Here is a 16,395-nt window from a genome sequence, read left to right as displayed (position 1 = left end):
TGATGGGCCAAGAAGAAGCTCTCCATTTGAAATTTACCAAGTCCATTAAACCTTTTTGATACTTCCAATCCCTCCCAGGTGTGAAGCACCTTCAAGTCATATATCACTTTCATGTATATTCTGTTAAACATTGTTATCCAAAATTACCTGATCATATATAACCACCTGGGGCACCTGTTTAACATAGAAATTCCCAGGCATCTCAGGGGAGATTTTATTGATTCAGAATGCTTAAATCTGGTAGCCCTGGGGATCTGTGCTTTGAAAAACTGATCCAGCTGATTCTTATCAGGCTAGTTTGGAAAGACTGCTTTAATAGGACCCTCCCAACAAGTTTTCCAGGTAGGTATTGTGATCCCCATTTTAAACATAAGGAAAGTATGGTTCAAAGAAGGAAAGGACATGCCCAAGGTCCCCCAACTCATGTCTGGCAGAATGCAGAACTACAAATCACACTGTGACTCCACAGTGGGTATGCATGCCATTTAAATCTGAGCCAGGTGCGCCTGGGTGGCTCAGTCGGTTAAGCGTCCAACTTTGGCTCAGGTCATAATCTCGCAGTTTGTGGGTTCGAGCCCCGCGTAAGGCTGTGGGCTGTGTGCTGAAAGCCAGAGCCTGTTTCAGATTCTGTGTCTCTCTCTGCCCCTCCCCCACTTGTGCTCTGTCTGTCTCAAAAATAAATAAATAAATAAATCTGAGCCAGAGCTAGCTTCAAGAAGTCCTCTCCTTGCAGTCTTAAATATGGCATCAGAGACCAAGGAACGGGGGTGTAGACTATTCAGCACCATCAGAAAGAACCAGGGGAGAAGTCAATGCCCTGGGTCAAATAACACTCAGGGAAAGAGAAGGACAGCAAGGTTTTCCTCTATCTGTAGTTCTATTTTTGAGTCCCCAAATTTTGCAGGCCAGTGGAGTATTTCCAACACCCTCACTATTAGCACTCCTTTAACTAATAGGTCCATTTGGCTAAAATGATGGAGACACTTCTTTCACTACTGCACAAAGGTAGGAAAAAATCCTGGTGAAAGGTCCTTCCAGAAATAACTTCAGACCATTAATGTCACACCAAAAGAGGAATGGCCAAGATGAGATCTTAAAATCCACACATGGATATCCCTGGTGGCGACTGCAGTGTAACAGTGACTCGGTTGTGCCTTCTGGGGGTGAAGTTCAGACCACTCCCAAGAGCCTGCTCCCCCAGGCAGGGGTAAGTACTTGAGATGTGCTGAGAATGATGTGCTCGTGAAATATGTCCTCTACTCTCTCCTTTCGGAAAGCCCCGAATGCTGAGCTTTTAGCAATTCTCTGTAAGAAAAGTTCTAAATCATACCAAGTGAGATGGGCAGGAAGGGTACAAGAAAATGGCACTCCTAGTCCTGGCTTCTCTTGACTTTAAATAAAAAGGAAAATGGGGATGATTTGGCCCTCCCTGAAGGAGCTGACTTTAAGATTCATCACCTGTCTTCCTAAATGTGTGTGTGTGTGTACATACACACATATATATACACACACACAAACACATACACACACACACACATATATATATACACTCACACATATATATACACACACAAACAGGTTTATCTGTTCTCAGGGAAATGATCCTCTTCCTCACAGATTTGTTCAACATAAATTACCTAAATTGTTGTCAGGGTGAGAAAGCCCCTCCCCCACCCTGCCCTGCTGTCCCTTCTTATGTATCCCCTGAAATCTGAGGTCAGGATGACAAGAGACTTGCATACTTTGAGATTTCATGTTGAACTTGTCTCTGTTACACACACACACAGCCACTCTTAATTACAGCAGCCTGCTACTTCACACTATTTTTTAAATTGTCTCTGCCATGTAGTACATACTTATTTATAATATTCATAATTTACTGAAAAATATTGTGACTCCAACATACAGACCTCTCTACTCTGCAATGAATTCAGGTAGATGAATATAAAAAGTAACACAGACATCCAGTTAAAACAGCTTCCTTGAAAACAGATCTCTTGCCTTCATGTCGGGGGCCAAAAAAATATTTTTCTTTTATTCACCATGTAAAAAGGACCTTTGGAAAAACAGTCACATTTCACGATGGGCTGTTCATGTCTCCCTCAAATGTGTCCAATTTTAATGAATGGTCTTCACCTTGGATACCAACATTCCAGGCCGCATAGGAACAATGGTGTCCGGGCATGTGCAGTGGAGGTGGAAGATGGATTCAAGATGTTTCAAGTATGTGAAATCACATACAGATGTACAAACAGTACGTCTAGTCAAAGCGAGTTAAGAAAGCAATATGTATACAGACACCCGAGAATGGATGAGTGCAAATAAAAATCCAACTTGTAATTAACATACCGTGCTGTGACACCTGTTGCCTTCCACGATAAGAAGTCTGGGAGATCAAAGAAATGTCCCGCCTTATCCCAGCAGGTCTCTCTCAAGTTCTGCCAAATTAAATATATATTAGAATCAATTATGGGCTTTCTTCCCTACCCCTCCCCTCTTTCAATAATGTTTCAAATTTTTCAAAACAAAAGCATAGCCAACAATGTCCAAGAAAACATCTGTTCAGGGGCTGGGGGCCAGGGGGCGGGGTTGGTATAAAAGCCGTATCTATATAGGAAAGAAACATCAGCAATCATTGATCCTTCCCCAAATGGCCATCATCTCTCTTTTATCCCCTTGGCCAACCTGGAGGGAGGAAAAGCACGCTCTGTGAGCATATGCAATCCATCTTCCTAGTGAAGGGCCACAGGATACACTTCAAGACACCCAGTCAGATTTCAGAGCTGAATGGTTTTAGGTTGGGAAGAAAACGGCACTAAGAAACTACCCCACCAAAAGGAATGTGTCCGGCCCTTGTAAAATTCTCCCCACACCAACAGCTTCCAAAGGCAGTAAAAAAGTTGGTTCCTGCCCTCAAAGAGCGTCCAGTCTAAGCCAAGGAGAATGGCACATAACCAAGCTATTCTTAAAAAACACCTAAACATTTGTTTCTTCCAGTCTCTTCCACACTGCCAATGTGGTCAGACTTTTTCTTGCCACTGGGCTTTTCCTTTCCTCTGCCACCTCTGTCTGGAATTCCTCATTCACCACCCTGTTGATTCCCAGGATCCCTGTCACCTGGCCCTTTGGTTAACCCTATCCACCTTTCCTTGGCGCAGCCTTCCACGATCTCCTACTCAAGGTGGGTCTGACTCTCCAACAACCCACACCACCCCACAATTATTTGTGTACTGCCTTTCTTTCCCACTAGATTGGAAGCTCTACAATGTCAAGAACCCACAACCTATGTGTATGATATATCCCACAACTTTCTCCTCACCTCCTCTACATAGCACTGGATGGGTTAGCTGTGAAGTAGAAACCACCTGACTCTGGTCCGCTTACACACTTAACTGAAGTTAAGAGGATGGACATGTGACCTAACTGAGCCAATCAGATTCCTTCTCCCAGGAATTTAGACTCAAGATCCAAATGGAGTCATTTCACTTCTGCCTATGAATGGAACTGGAAGGGAGATACACTTGGAAACTGTGAAGTGGCCCTTTTCTGGCAAGTACCTAGAGAAGCAGAACTTCACAAAGTGAAGAGTAAAGCAGACAGAAGCAGTAGCAAGAAAGGTTTCCTACCATCCAGGCAACTCTCCAAGTCCTGGTTTCAATTATTCCCTTCCCAAGTGGCTACAACTCAAAGGAATGTATCATAAGCACACAGGGCTCTTGGGGAAACCGGGGGGCCACAGTGAAGAAGTTCCAAAAGAGACATATTCCAGTGTCCGCTAGAGGGTGACACACAGCAGACACTCAATAAATATTCGTTGAACTAGACAAACTGCTCATTTTCACCTCCCAATCTCTCTCATTGAGTAAGGCTTCGGAGGTTAGAAATGGATTCCACGTGCGTTATCTCCTTAGAATGAGGGAAAGTTCTGAATATTATTAGTACATCTACTTTACAGACATATGACTGCCCTTTATCTACATTTGCCCTCAAATTCTCTGAGTTCCTAATTCCTCCTTCCCCATCACAACTATATGAACTATTTACGCACAACAGAGAAACTGAGTATAATCCCAGGTACAAGGTCCCATTAAAACGACAGTAACATCAAAAGGGTTCAGGTGTAAATGGCAGCGTGAAGCCCATTTCCTGTTACTGTTGCTATTACTTGTTTTAAATTCCTAAGCACTGGGGTGAGAGCTCACATTTAGGAAGGGCTAAGCTCCTTAAATACCAATACACGTTAGTGGTAAACAAAGTGGAAACTTAAAGCTGACTGAAAGTGCCTTACACTGCTGTGCCCTAGTAGTATCTCCATACCCTAAGAGGTCGCGATCGGAAAATGGTAGCCTTTGAAACTGTGTGAGTCAAACTACTCATATGCCTTTGGGGCAGTCCCCAAAATCTCTTTCCCTGTGCTTTGTGGTTTCAGTGCTCAGTTTCTGGGGAGAAGGAGAAAAGGCAGCCTCCTTCTAAGGGCTCCAGGAATCCAAGGCCAGTCACCAAAAATGAACCACTAAACCACGGCAGCAACAACCAGTGCTTCAAGCCAAAGCCGAGCAATGTTCCTAAACTCCAAAAACAACTCCTTCTGTTAGATATAGAGGGTCATTAAAGACTCTTCACAATGAGAGCTTTCAGCCTGGGGCCACACAGACCCCCACTGGGGACAATGGGACACAAGCAAATGTCTCAAAGAGAACTTCAAGCTTCTTGCCAAAAAGGAGACCCACTGCAGGCAGGAGGCATGAGGCAGCCAGGGAACGTCATTTCTTCTTGAAGCCATGCCAGGGTCATCTACCAAAGCCACAGACCCCAGTCCAACCTCTCACTATAGGATGAGAAGCGAGAAGCATCTAATTAGAGGTATGAGGCATCCTTAAGACTACGCATGGTCTTGGAGGAAGAGACACCAGTAGTCCCTGCTTTCTCTACAAAAGCAGTCTGAAGATTAGCCAGCAAACAGAAGGAGGCAAGGGGCACCTGAGTGGCTCAGTTGGTTAAGTGCCCAACGCTTGATTTCGGCTCAGGTCGTGACCTCACAGTTTGTGAGATGGAGCCCAGCATTGGGCTCTATGCTGACAGGGGGGAACGGGCTTGAGATTCTCTGCCTCTCTCTATCTCTCTCTCTCTCTCTCAAAATAAATATAAACAACAATGACAAGATAAAGAGAAGAGGCCAGAGTTTGCCGGGATGAGGGGAAACGTCTCCTAAAGCCTGATTTCTTACTTTGAGATGCTGGCAGACTGTCTGTGAGGATCTCATGCTGTTTTTATGTTGAGCTACATGATTCACAAGTGCTTTGTCATCAGATGCCAGATGGGCCAAGGGTATATAGCCCCATGGATGGATTTTTAATCCAGTTCTGTGGGAAAATCTCTCCTTCCATCCCACTCTCCAGCCAGTACATGGTCCCAGCTGAGGGCCTCAATCTTAACTGAATTAGTTCTATTTTTGTAACCATTGGGCCTGCTGGAAGACACCGTGACTGCTCTCCTATATTTGTCCAGAGCTCACAAAGAGCCCCCACATGCCTCATCTCATGTGATTTTTGGGGCGGTTCAGAGGTGTGTAGGCAAATATACGGTAGTCTCATAGTAAGGATGTACCAACACTTTCAGACAGGGCTTATGCCACAGTCACATGGGACTTCTAGCTCTAAACTGAGAGCTCGTTTCCTCCACCGTGCCACAGTCACCATCCTGAGGCTCCCAGAGCCATCAGAGATGTAGGATTTGGCCTCTGGAGAGACTCATAATGGAAGCTACTGCCATTCTTCACAGAAGGAAAAAACAAAAGCCCTTCCAAACACATTTCTGTAGACAATTTAAAATTTTTCAGGGGCACCTGGGTGGCTCCATCAGTTAAGGAACTGACTTCATCACAGGTCATGATCTCACAGTTCAGGTGTTCAAGCCTCACATTGGGCTCTGTGCGCCCTTAGCACAGAGCCCACTTGGGATCCTCTGTCCCCCTCTCTCTCCACCCCTCCCCCCACTCCCTCTCTCTCAAAAATAAACAAAACATTAAATAAAAATGTTCAGAGATTTCACTTCCAATCCCAAGCAGCTCACTTAGCTTCCTAATAACACCTTCCAGGCACAGACGGTGAATGGGTCGCAGAGAGCAAAGAGCAGACCTGGACACACACCGACTTGAGCTGTATTTCATGGCATGAGAGCTGAAGCCAACTCACAGTCAAAGGTCTCTGTGCGGGACGAGTTCTGTCTATCCTCCGGTTACCAAGCAACTAACAAAAAAAATACGAGTCTTTTCAAGAAAGAAAAGAAATCAACCGTGATTTGGGGTGTAGGACTTGGCCCTAAAGGCTTCTGAGTTCCAATAACAATCCTTTTGAGCTCAGCAATCCCCCAGGCTTGGAGGCAACCAAAGAGAACGACTTTTTACTTTTTGTAATCACCTATTACTTCATGAAACCACAGCATTTCCTGGGGGGAGGCTACAACCCAAAGCCACACAGCTGCGGGGCCCAGCAGAGGGTGGAGATGGAGGATACATCCAAGATTCTGAGCCAAGCAGCAGCCGCCCTGCGAGCCTCAGGGCAGAGAGATGGCACTTTCTCCGGTGCCCTCCCTCTGTGGTGCCCAGGGAGGCAGTGGGGGATCTCCTGCCTGCTCGATACTGAAGGAATAGGGAACATGAAGCAGGTCCCGTAGCCTATGACAGGAGACATCAGGGTCTAGGAGCAGCATGAGAAGGTAGGGATGAGCAGCTCAAAAGCATTTTGTTATTAACTGCAAAAGGATTCTGTCTAGGCTATGCGCTGTGTGCAGTGAAAAGAAAAAAAAGGGGAGGGAACAGAGCTCCCTAACTCCCCGCCCAGTGAATGATCCTGCCTGAACAGCCCAAGCACTCATGATGTTGTTTTCCAGCCTAACTACCCAGGAGAGAGCAAAATCTTATCTTCATTCTACATTCAAGACTCCAAATTAGGGCACAGGCTGATAGGCCAGAGAAGAAAGAGGAAATGTAATCCTCAATGTCATTCTTAAAAGAAAAATGATGCTGCAAACATGGAGTGGGTCATAATCCCCAGCCAGAAACCTTCCAGAATGAATGAAACAATTGTGTGTCTCAAACTCCCGTCCACAAATTAAAAGACCAAACGCCGGACATATTTCAAGGCAGACAAGCAGATACGCTGAGATGTTTGTGCTACTGGAGGCATCTTTCTAAAAACTGAAAACTTACCATTACATCCCCTTGTTTAAAATGGTCTGACAGTTCCCAATGGCCTCGAATCACAGTGAACTCCCTGTCTTGGCTCTCAGGACACTCAATGCCCTGGCTCCAACCTGGCCATTATAATGATGAATCTTTCTAGGCTCATCTCTGAGCCTGCTCCACTCCGTACTCACCTCATTCCCTTCCCTGTGTCCAAAGGCATTAGGCTCCTCCGCATTTCCATGCCCCTACTTTGATGAACTCCCCCACCTTCTCCCATAACCTAATTTCTACCTTTGATTCATATCCAATGCAAATGTCACCCTTTCAGCGATTCCCTCCAATCCCTCATTGTAACCCGGTCACACATACCGGTGTCTAAATTCACCTCAAAATGACAAACTCCTGGAGGGCAAAAGCCAGCTCACACATGGGAAGAAAAACAAAAAGGCAAAAAGTTTCAGAAAGTATAAAGAAATTTAAAATCAAGCCCTTTCAAAAGAAAATTACAGCAGAGCTGGAGGAAGATGTGCAACAAAAGAAAAGGTAATTAATAAGATGATGTATGAGAATAATGTAATGAGCCTGATACCAAGGCTTGGTGAGTCAGCCTCATAACTTTATCATAATATTTTGTGTGCGGCCATACATTTGCCTCTAATGAGTAATCACAGAGGAGGTTCAGTGGAGGGAAAGGGCTTTGGGGCTGGGGTTGCCAGAAAAGGCTTCATGCGGAAGAGATTTGAGCAGAAGCCTAGAGGTCAAGTCAAATAAGTATCTATGCCACTACCGAGAACGAAACCCAAGGAACAAAGATCTGAACTGGCAGGACTGTCCCCATTAGAGAAGGATTTATTTAACTGCACCATCATAGAGCTTTCTTGGGAAATGAAATAATCCCATTGTATGATTTAAACTATTTCATTTTTAAGAACTTGATGATTTATATGTATCCTCCCTCACCATCTCTCCTAGGGCCCGACTATTGTACAGAAAGGCAAACCTACAACCCACACTAGGGCTGATTTCCCAACCATTAAAAAACGTTACCTTTTTCATGAAAACTGATCGTACTCAGTAAAGCCAACTTTGCCAGGGATGTGATACCACCGGTGGGCTCTAAGAACATCGGAGTCAGGCAGACCTGAGTTTGATTATTGGCCTCACCACTTCCCAGCTGTGTAGCTTTAGGCAAATTAATTCTCTAAACCCCAGTTTCCTCAAGTACCATGTTACTAGCATCTATCAAGATGCTGTGAGAAACAAATGAAACAATGTAGAGGGCCTGATAAGTCAACAAGTTTCATTCCAATTACTGCCACAGAGTTCCATGTTTTTCAAAGCACTTTGACATGTATGATCTCATCTGCTCTGTATAATTTTGCAGGGCAGGGAAAGGAAGAAATGATCAACCTCACCGTGCAAGTTGAGAAACTAAAACCCAGAAATGAAACACACTGTCCTAGGGTCACACACAGATAAGTGTAAGACAAACTAAAATGGAGATCCCTAATGACCAGCCCAGGGCTAGTTCAGGTGCCCACCTCCCTGAAGTATTAATAAAATGCAAAAGCACCAGGAGGAGAGACACTATGGGGACAGAGAACACAATTCCTTGTGGGTGGTATGGTCTAGAGGAGGGAGGGAAGGAGGGAGTCTGAATATGAAGAGAAGGCTTTGGAATGGGTAAAAAGGTTTTGGAACAGACATGAAAGAAAGCAGATCTGGACAAGTGAAGAGGTGAGGAGGCCTTGCCTAATACTTCATTCTCCTGGATCCCTTCATGCCCTGCTCATTGTCTTTCCATCTTGTGTACCTTTTCCTTAGTTGCCCTTTAAACGTGGATTCTCCTCAGAGTTCCTACCTCACCTAAATGCTCTTCTCACTGCTCACATGCTGCCTGGGCAATCTCAAGTACTCCTACCATTCCAACTAACTACAAACCGAAGAAATGATGTGCCAAATCTCAAACCCCACACTCTCCTCTGAGACATGGCTTCTGGAAGTTCCACTGGACCTGTAATGCAACATGTGCAAGACAGAATCTGTTACTTTTCCCAAAGTGTTTTCCTCCTCCTTGATTTCTCTTTCAGTTGATCCACTTACCCAAAGGGTCCTCTTCCACTTTCCTTCTCTCTCAATTCATACATCCAACCATCCAAATAATTTAAACTCCCAATTAATTCATGAAGAGGTCTCTACCACTTCACCCTCTATTAGTATTAGGGTTCTCCAGACAAAAAGAACCAAAAGGAGATTATACATATATGTGTATATATATGTATGTATGTGTGTATATATATGTATATGTGTGTATACAAATATATATCCTTCACATATATGAAATCATATACATATGTATATGAAGAGAATTATTATAAGGATTGGCTCACACAATTATGGAAGGTGAGGAATTCCAAGATCTGCAGTGGACAAGTTGGAGACCATGGAGTTCAAATCTGAATCTGAAGGCCTGAGAGTGATGAGAATTTATGGTATAATTTCTAGTCTGAATGCCAACAGCTCAAACCCCAAGAAGGGCCAGTGTTTCACTCCAAGTCCAAAGGCAGAAGAAGACCAATATCCCAGCTCAAGGCAGTCAAGTAGAAGAAGTTTCCTCTTACTCAGCCTTTTTGATCTACTCAGGTCTTTAACTGACTAGACAAGGCAACATGGGGGAGGGCAATCTGCTCTACTCAGTCGACCAGTTCTAATGTTAATCTCACCCAGAAATACCCTCTCAGATACAGTCAAAATAACGTTTGACCAAAAGTCTGGGCACTTTGATGCCCAGTAAAGTGGACACATAAACTTAACTATCACACTACATCTTACCATCGCTATCCTTTTTCAGTCCGTCACATTCCATTGCCTAGATTATTGCTATTGTATCTACGGCATACTCTAGAAGTTGCCACATTCTTCCCCTCCCTGTTGTAATGCCCTTTGCAATAGAGCCCTGCAGCTCTTCCCATCACCAGGTGAATCTTGGTCTGGCCTTACAAGTTGCTTTGACCAATGGAATGGAACAAAGGTGCCACTGGGCTACTTCTGAACGTGGGCTTCAAAACACTTTGCTTTTGCCTTCTTGGAATATAGTGCTGCCAGGTGAGGCAGCTGAGGCTGGCCTGATGGACAATAAGAGAACACAAGAGGCAGAAATGAACCACTTCTGGCAAGGCTCTAGACATGCAGAAGTGCTGAGCAAAGCCAAGATCAGGAAATCCTATCCAGGAAACCTACTCTACTCTTGAAAGAATAGGGACCAGAAAAATCATTTATCTTAGCTCATCCCAAATCAGCAACCTGCAAAACTATGAAGTAAATAAATGGTTGGTTTTTTTCCTCCATTAACTTTCGAGGCGGTTTGTTACCACCTTAACTAATACTTTCAAATCTTACCCCCCTTCAATTCCCACCACCTACACAGCCAATTAGAGTTCGATAGTCTATGTATGGGGCACCTGGGTGGCTTAGTCAACTGAGCATCCAACTTCTAATTTCAGCTCAGGACATGACCCGAGGGGTGTGAGACTGAGCCCCATACCAGGCTCCATGCTAAGCATGAAGCCTGCTTAAGACTGACTCTCTTTCACGGGGCACCTGGGTGGCTCAGTTGGCTAAGCATCAGACTTCGGCTCAGGTCATGAATTACAGTTCATGAGTTTGAGTGCCTTGTCAGGCTCTGTGCTGAGAGCTTGGAGTCTGGAGCCTGCTTCAGATTCTGTGCCTCCCTCTCTCCCTGCCCCTCCCTGGATCACACTCTTTCTCTCTCTCTCTTTCAAAAATAAACAAACATTAAAAAAGATTCTCTTTCTCTCTCTGTAAACTATTTTTTTAACTAAAAAAAGAAAACAATAGTCTATTTAACATGTACATTTGACTATATAAATAACTCATTAATTAATTCATTAAGTATTTATATGTTATCCTCTACATGTCAAGTACTGTGCCCAATGCTAGGAAATGAGGCAACACTAGACAGAGCTACTACTTACAGGGAGCTTTCAATCTACTACCCTCTGTGCTCATCAAAGTTTTCTACTACCTTTGGAGTTAAAAATAAAATTCATTAGGGGTGCCTGGGTGTCTCTGTCCGTTAAGGCTGTCTGACTTCGGCCTAGGTCATGATCTCTCTGTTCCCTAGTTCAAGCCCCACATGAGGCTCTGTGCTGACAGCTCAGAGCCTGGGGCCTGCTTCAGATTCTGTGTCTCCCTCTCTCTCTCCCTGGCCCTCCCCACTCGCATTCTGTCTCTCAAAACTAAACAAACATTAACAAAAATGTTTTAATAAATAAAATAAAATTCATTAACATGGCATGTACAATCCACATCTTACCAGCTTCATCTCTGATCACTCTGAGATACTATATTAGAATCACCCACATGCACTGTGCTTCTTATTACCATTATACCTTCATTCATAGTGTAGCCTATCTGGAATACCAACTCCTCTTCAACTTGGCCAACATGGGCTCATCATTTAGGACTCAACTCAGGTACTACCCACTCTGCAAAATTCTCTGATTCCCTGAAGCTGAATAAGGTGCTCCCATGCTATGCCTGCATAGTACCTTGTGAATATCCCTATCATGGTTCTTCCCATCCTATCCATTCATGTATTTGTCTCCCTCACTACACTGAAAGCTCTAAGGGGAAAGGGGGGCGACTATGTTTTTTTCTCTCTATTCCTAGGACATAGGATTGTATCTGATATATAGATGGTGAATCACATTAGCAGAACAGATGAATACATAAATGAGCAGAGATATACAAACTAAATAGGAGTCTGTGGAAATGGGAATAAGGAATGAATGGATAAATGAATGAGGTTGTGAATAAGAACTGTCCCAGTTTCTCTTTCCTCATTCAAGTTAATGGCTTTTCACCATTTGACTTAGGAGCAGAGACATTCTAGCCAAGCCAGACTGCCAGGAAGATAAATTTCTCTTCTTGGGGTGAGTAGGTCTTTGGAGAAGTTTCATTTTAATTGGAAAATGGATTCATTCACTTCCTGGCTTGGACTCCTGGGTCAGTGCAACACCATGTTGAATGGCTGCCAAGCACCACTGGAGAGGGGGCTAAGACCGGAACAGCACTCCATCAAATGTCCAGTAAGCCAGGACACCTGAGGACAACCGGGTGTCAAGTCCAGGGTGGCTGACAGGAATGCCCCCTCCTCTTTCTTCCCCAAATTTCCTTCAACCCCAACTTTATACCTATCCCCACCCCATAAAGGACAGTATGCTTTACTGTTCCATTTGGCATTTCTTTGGGCCTTATTTGTGCATATATATCCTTCCCTATTCATTTGCACCACCATTACACAGTGCCACTGTCATTTCCTAAGGGCACTGACAAGGTCCACAATGGAGAAATCCCTTCACAACTCAACTAGAAGAAAAAGATCACAACTTCATGGCCTCTTTCTTACAGTGGATGCTGAATAGCTCAACACCACGGAAAATATCCCTTCCATAGAACATCTCTTGCATCTTTTATGAAGGGTTGTTGTAGAGGGCACTGAACACTGATTTTTATGACCTGGCTCTAGCTTCCTCTCTAGCCTCAGTTCTCAACACCTTCACCTATCAGCACCCCCACAATCCCTGATTCTCCAAATGTACTGATGCATTGGCAGAGTTCTAAAAAATGCAATACGCTGCTCTACACGGAGGTGCCTCTGACCATTCCACTGCCTCTTCCCAAAAGACAGACAGCAAGGGCACATATCCTGGCTCTTAATACTTCATAGCCATGGGATTTGGGGAAAGCTAAATACTCTTCACTCCCACTTAACCGTCCCATGATAATTACAGTGAACAGTAACACTACCTACACCACAGAGTTGGTGAGGGAACAAATGAGCCAATGTATGTGAAGTGTTTAGAGTATCTGGCACACAGTAAGCACATCTTAAATGACTGTTCTTATTATTAGAATGTCAATAGCATGATCGGTTTCCATCTTCAGCAAGCTTTGTCCAGAGACTGACACAGCTTCGTTCAAACTCTGATTCTTCTACCTGGTAGTTGTGTAACTTCTGGCCAAGAGTCACCTAATATCTACAAGTCTCATGTTCATCTACAGCAATGTTTAACTCTAGTGCTGGTAGGAGGATTCAACTCAGCAAGCTTATACATTTTAATGTGCCCATCCTGGCACATCCCCATTAACTGTTGGTTTCTTCCACAATCCTTACTCTTCTCAAATTATGTGGGAGCTCATCTCTCCAAGTAGACTATCAGCTCCTTTAAGGGGAGGACCGTAACTTACTCAGCTGTACCCCTACAGTGCACATGAAATAATTACTTCTCAAATGAAATCTTTATTGACCATGCTCCAATCTGCCTATCAGCCCTGGTTTGGGGTCAGGTGTGTGCTAGGACCCTACATGAAAGGCAGGCGTACGCTGGCTCCAATCTTCACACTGCTTATTGGGTAGGTGAAGCAAAGGGTCTGCACATGAAACCCTCAGCAGGTATACAAATAGCACAGAATAATTCGAGTCTGACAATACCTGTTACAAACTAAGGAGGCTGCAGCGTCATGATAGAAAAAGATGGCTGTGGGCAAGCAGCCGAGAGAAAGGTGTTACATGGGAGGTAGTGTCTGACCTCGGTGCAGAGGGAAGCCAAAGACGAAGGGAGATGGGGGAGGAGGGTGGTCCAGCTGGCACAACTGGCTGACAAAAGTTCAGGAGAAGCATCAGCTAGATCCCTGGCCGTGGAAGAGGAACCCTGAGAAGTTCAGCCTGAGTGATGTATGTTGAAGGACAGTAAGAAGAAATCTAAATTTGTACTGGACACTCAGGTCAGGAGAGAATGGGGACCACCATTGGTCCTGGGTGGGGCTGGTTTGTGAATACAGTTCTAGAAAGGCTAGGCAGAACGCTGTGTGAGAAGTCTGGAGGAGCGGGGGACAGGAGACAGGAGCATGAGAAAGCACAGTAAAGGAAGGAAGGAAGATGAAAGCAAAAGAGAAGATGAACAAGAGAAAAAAACAGGAAAGATTAAGTAGAAGAGGAAGAAAAAAATAAAGACAAAAGCAAAAGAGGGACAGAGAAAGGGGAGATAGGCAAAGCAAACACATAGGTAAACATGAGGAATGAATACAATAAGAAAAGCCAGAACAAAAAGAAAAACAAATAAGATGTGTGGAAAACAACAGCAGGACCATGGCAATGTCCCTGACGAGACAAACCATGGAGAGGGAAGGGCGGAAGCCAGAGCCCGTTCTCGGTCTGCACACTGTCTCTCCTCTGGGCAAATGAAGTCATGGCTGATGTCACCGCCTCTGAGTCACACGCCCACCAAGGGAGAGGTGGAAAGAGCCCCTGCCTGGTGTTCAGTCCCACCCTCCTAGACAAGAGGGGTTAATTCACCACCTCATTCTCTGGGGCGCTGTCTAGTCTGGTCCTGATGCGACGGAAATGAGGACACTTCTCCTCTGCCAAGGGAGGACACTGCAGCCATGCGAGCAGTGGTCCACCTCCGGGCCCTTGAGACGGGAGAGTAGGAAAAAGTGGGGCAGACAGTTTTCAGCTTTTCTGACTGTGGCTGGGGTGCACTGGCTCTGTCCATGTGCAAGAGGGAAATCCCATCATGAAGAGCACTGAATACACTGATGGGACTCAAAAGGTGCTTTCTGCTAGACTCCCTGAACTGCCTTCCCCTGCACTGTACTTGAAGCCTCATGGAGGTCTCTCTCCTCCTATCGGCAGACATTTCCAGTGCCAGGCTATCTACTCGGCCTGCCTGCTGCAAGCCACCCCATCTGAGGGCTTACCTACCTCCTCTCCACCATCAGGCCCAGCCACACCACCTCTTCCTGACCCACCTCTTGTAAGTGGCACGTACTTTCCCAATGACCTGAAGTCCATCCCACTTACAGTGCAGTGTGACTCTATTTCTGCCCCTCCTCTCCCTCTTCTAGAATATGAGCAGCTTAAGGACAGGTCCTCTAATGTTTACTGCTATATTTCCAGCACTTTACAAAGTACCTGGAATAAAGTCCATTTTCAATAACTGCTGAATGAATGAATGTCCCTGACTGATTCTGGTGCGAACTGATTAGCACACCCTGTTCTTAGGCATAAAGTGTATACTCATTCGGGGAGCCTGGATGGCTCAATCAATCGGTTAAGCATCCAACTCTTGATTTCAGCTCAGGTCACGATCTCACAATTCACAAGGTCAAGCCCCGCCTTGAGCTCCATGCTTACAGCACGTAGAGACTGCTTGGGATTCTCTCTCTCTCAAAATAAACAAACATTTAAAAAAAATTAAAAATAAACTAAAATAAAATGTATCCTCATTCTTATAGCCATCATCCGGAGCATGTTTGCTGCTGAAAACCATACCCTATAAGTTACCCATAATAGCGTGAGTGAAACTGCTCTGGAAATGTCTGCTCGGGGCATCTGAGGATGGATTTACTCTCTAGGCTCTTCCCCTCTCCCCAGTCCTTGGCCTGTGAGCTGTTATGAGCACACACTTGAGTAATTTTGAGTTAGATCCCAGCTTGACCACTCATGAGCTGCATGAGGTGAACCTTCTCAGCCTGTTACCACCTGTTCAAACAGGACTGTAATACCCATGCCCCAAGTGGTCGGTAAAGATTAAGCACACTTTTTTTTTTTTTAAGCACCTGCTCCTCGCCGCCTCACCTGCATCTAGAGATAGGTCTATGAAAAACAGACCTAGTTTCCATTCTCCTTCTGTCATACTCATCAAAAAATACATCACTATACAAGCACTCTACAACTTACTAAATATCTTCTAAGACAAAGAGACAAAATGCTGCCATTAACACCATTTTACAGACAGAAACCGAAGGCCCAGTCAAGAGAACTGCAGAGAGTAAGGGAAAAGCCTGGGTGAAACCCTGGCCACTTGAATTCCAAGGCCAACACACTACTGTCCAGTTGCTGCTTCCCAGGACAAGGGAGGTGCTCAGTAAATACTTGCAGAGTGATTCACCCTCTTTCTCAGGTCCATGGGCTGGTCTCTGACCCCCAGCCAAAGCCAGACCACACAGCCTCATGCCAAGACAACTGCAGCAGGGTTCACTCAGGTCCTGATTCTCGTCTCATCTATCTTAGATCCCCAGAATGCCAGCTCTGCAGGAGAACTTTAGGGGCCGTGGCGACCAGTTTCTCCCAAAAGCCAGGCCACGGACTGGTGCTAGTCCACGACCAATAATTTCCTCTA

The 16,395-nt window shown here is 44.9% G+C and overlaps 1 protein-coding gene across 4 annotated transcripts in view; it reads right to left on the bottom strand.

Moving 5' to 3' along the window:
* Nucleotides 1-16,395, bottom strand: part of FGGY (FGGY carbohydrate kinase domain containing) — a 420,147-nt gene that overhangs the window by 348,663 nt on the left and 55,089 nt on the right. For all 4 annotated transcript variants that reach the window (XM_077768111.1, XM_077768114.1, XM_077768112.1 and 1 more), the window contains one exon: nucleotides 2,350-2,438. In XM_077768111.1, the coding sequence (XP_077624237.1) occupies nucleotides 2,350-2,438 (89 nt within the window). The remainder of the gene's footprint in view (nucleotides 1-2,349; nucleotides 2,439-16,395) is intronic.

Source organism: Crocuta crocuta, unplaced genomic scaffold, assembly GCF_008692635.1.
Source record: "Crocuta crocuta isolate KB4526 unplaced genomic scaffold, BGI_CrCroc_1.0 scaffold85, whole genome shotgun sequence".
NCBI lineage: Eukaryota > Metazoa > Chordata > Mammalia > Carnivora > Hyaenidae > Crocuta > Crocuta crocuta.
Note: the sequence above shows the minus strand (reverse complement) of the source record. Positions and strands in the feature narration are given on the sequence as shown.